The sequence below is a fragment of the Eimeria acervulina genome, genomic scaffold (genome assembly GCF_000499425.1).
Source record: "Eimeria acervulina Houghton genomic scaffold, Eah_scaff1871, whole genome shotgun sequence".
Classification (NCBI taxonomy): domain Eukaryota; phylum Apicomplexa; class Conoidasida; order Eucoccidiorida; family Eimeriidae; genus Eimeria; species Eimeria acervulina.
Window position 1 is genome coordinate 1 of NW_013548862.1, and position 3,265 is coordinate 3,265.

General features: G+C 49.0%; 1 protein-coding gene across 1 annotated transcript; it reads left to right on the top strand.

The window, feature by feature from the left end:
• On the top strand, positions 1–2,988 carry EAH_00063710 (hypothetical protein, conserved; the record flags this gene model as incomplete). Its single annotated transcript, XM_013393086.1, has 4 exons — positions 1–284; positions 641–823; positions 1,231–2,327; positions 2,919–2,988. Coding segments are annotated over 4 exons (1,634 nt in total), but the record flags the coding sequence as incomplete, so codon positions are not given.
• Positions 2,989–3,265: the final 277 nt, after the last annotated feature.

Below are 3,265 nucleotides of genomic sequence, written 5' to 3' on the forward strand. Positions count from 1 at the left end.
AGCAGCAGCAGCAACAGCAGCAGCAGCAGCAGAAACTGCACCAAGAAGGGCAGCAGCAGCATGAGCAGCAACGGCAGCTAGAGCCGCAAGACAAACCGAAACAACACCACTACCAGCAGCGGCAGCAACAGCAGCAGCAGCAACAGCAGCAGCAGCAGCAACAGCAGCAGCAGCAGGAAGAGGGTTATATGTTTGATTCTTTTGCTTCTTTAGTTGAGGCCTTAGGCGGATCGCAGCCTCTACACTTGGCTGTCTCTGAGACAGACACCTCCTTATCTTTTCAGGTATTTACAAATAAATATATTTAAACTAAATAAATAAATAAATAAATAAATAAATATATTATATGTATATATATATATATATATAAATATTAATAAAGCTGAGTCTAAGAGAGACATCTCCCTATCTTTTTATCTGATTTTAATTAAGTATATTTAAATAAATAAATAAATCGATAATAATAATAATAATAAATTATATATAAGTAATAATAATGAAGAAATAGATTAAAACAAACTAGAGCATGCATGCATGCATGCATGCATGCATGCATGCACACAGGAAGTTACTGAGTATAAAATATATTTTTAATATCTTTTTTTTGTATTTGTTTGTTTGTTTGTTTATATTTAAACAGATACCGATAGAGGGTTTAGGGTTTGCTTTATCTGGGCTGAGAGAAGCTTTATCTGCTTCTCAGTTCTGCTCAAGCGATATAGATGCAGCTTTGCTGGAGTTAAAGCAGCTGCAGCAGCTGCTGCAGCAGAAATGTGCTGCAGATTATCAGTGCAGACGCAATGCGCTCCTCAAGTGCCACGTGGTTAGACTCCTGCTGCTGTTGCTGTTGTTGCTGCTGCTGTTGCTGCTGCTGCTGTTACTGCTGCTGCTGTTCCTGCTGGTGCTTTTGCTTCTGCTGCTGCTGCTGCTGCTGCTGCAGTTGCTGCTGTTGGGGTTGCTTGTGCTGCTGCTGTTGCGGTTGCTGGTGCTGCTGTTGCTGCTGCTGTTGCTGCTCCTTCGCCTTTGCTGCTGCTGCTGCAGGGGGTTGTTCGGTGTTGCTGCAGTTCTGCTGCTGCTGTTTTTTATAGATTGTCTCGGGTGCTGCAGTCTGTTGTGTAGTTATATCGGGTCTGAGTTTTATTTTATTTCCTTTCATATCTGCTGCTTTGCTGCTGCTCTGCTGCTGCCCTATTGCTGCTCTGCTGCTGCTTTGCTGCTGCTTTGCTGCAGCTGAATCCTCATCACCGAGCGAATCGTGTGCATAGCGTTGGGTTTGAGCTGCTGCATGCACTGCGAGCCTCTCAGTGGCGGTCACAAGATCTGAGGGGGTGGCGTCAGCAGCAAAAGCAGTGGAGGCGACAGCAGCAGGAGCAGCAGCGGCAGCAGGCTTCTCGTGCAGCAACAGCAGCAGCAGCAGCAGCAGCAGCAGCTACTCCAGGCGCACCCTTCTCAACCTCCCTGCAACTTACACAGAGAAACAGAAACGTATACTCTTCTACACCTCAGGCACCGCAACAGCAGCAGCAGCAGCAGCAGCAACAGCAGCAGCAACAGCAGCAGCAGGAGGAGGAGGAAGGAGATGAGGAGGATGATAATAGAGGTGGAGGGTCTCTGTATAAGCAGCAAAGATTAGGCGGGTTTGCTGCTCCTCGTCTGGTGTATGTAGAAGAGATAGGCGCTGATGTTCTTGCTGCAGATGTGAATATAGAGACAGCAGCAGTAGTCTGGAGACAGCATTATTATGCTGCTAATGCATTAAAACTTGTCTTAACGGGCCCAGCCAGCCCCGAAGATTTGCTGCTGCATGCGCGCAATGCCTTTGAAGACCTTCCTGCTGCAGCAGATTTAAACCTACATCTCAACTGTACAGACACCCGAGCATCAGAGGTAGAAGCACTTAACCCTCAGCCTCCTCTATTTCCTTCAGAGTGGTTGCCTTCAGCAGCAGCAGCAGCAGCAGCAGCAGGGGTAGCTGCTGCTGCTGCTGCTGCTGTTAATGAAAACACGTCCAGCAGCAAAGAAGCAGATGCTAGCAGCAGCAATAAAAATATTAAATCTCTTACAACTCCTGCTGCTTGTCCTAACCCGAAGGAGTTAGGGGCCTCTCCACGTGATGTAGGGGTTGGTGCAGGTGTCTCCTCTGTCTCCTTTGCTGCTGCTGCTGCTGCTGCCCATACACAGCAGCAGCAGCAGCAGCAGCAGCAGCAGCAGCAGGTTGCAAGGCCGCAAGATCTAAACAAAGTGCTGCTGATGCTGCCTGCAAGTCGGCAGACGCATAGCATAGAGTTTGTCTTCTTCTTAAACAAATCCCCGTGTACAGACACTAAGTGAGCAGCATTTAACTGTCTCCTTCTGCTCTCCATCCCTCTTACCTCTCTTCTTGCTGCTGCTGCTGTTGCTGCTTTCTCCTGCTAATGCTGCTGCTGCTGCTGCTGCGCGTTGCTGTGGGTGACGCATAGCTGCGTCTTTCAAAGATTTTGGCTGCCTTGGTGTGCTCTTCATACCTAGCAAATTGCTGCTGCTGCTGCTGCATTTGCTGCTGCTGCTGCTGCTGCATTTGCTGCTGCTGCTGCTGCATATGCTGCTGCTGCATGTGCTGCTGCTGCTGCTGCTGCTGCTGGTGTGTGTCTCAGGGCCTGCTTAATGTAAGGCGCTTTAACTTTGTTTGTTTTTGTTTGCTCCGACCCTCCTCAGTTGTTGCTGAGCTACACATACACCTGAAGAGTTTATACTGTTGCCTCTGCGATGCAAATGAATATACCTCCTGCTGCTGCTGCCTTGCTGCTGCTGCTGCCCTTTCTGCTGCTGCTGCTGCCCTTTCTGCTGCTGTTGCTGCCCCTTCTGCTGCTGCTTTTACCTTTCTGCTGCTGCTACGTTTCTGCTGCTGCTGCATTTGCTGCTGATGTTGTGTGCTGAAGGCTAGCAGCAAGTTTGCTCGGGCAGCGAGGCCCTGGGAGCTGTTTTGGAGCTCTAAGAGCTGCGGGGTAAGAGCTGCGGGGCTGGCGGAGGGGATGCATGTATCTGTTCAATCTTCTGCATGCACTACAGAATTAAGAGTTGCGTTGATTGTCTCCGGCGGCACTTTGAAGCACTTCACTGTCGAGCTAATGGGCAGAATATTTTTCGTCTATTTAGAGTCAGACATCTGCTGCTGCTGCTGTTGCTGTTGCTGCTGCTGGTGTTGTTGCTGCTGCTGCTGTTGCTATTGTTGTTGCTGCTGCTGCTGCTGCTGTTGCTGTTGCTGCTGCTGGTGTTGTTGTTGCTG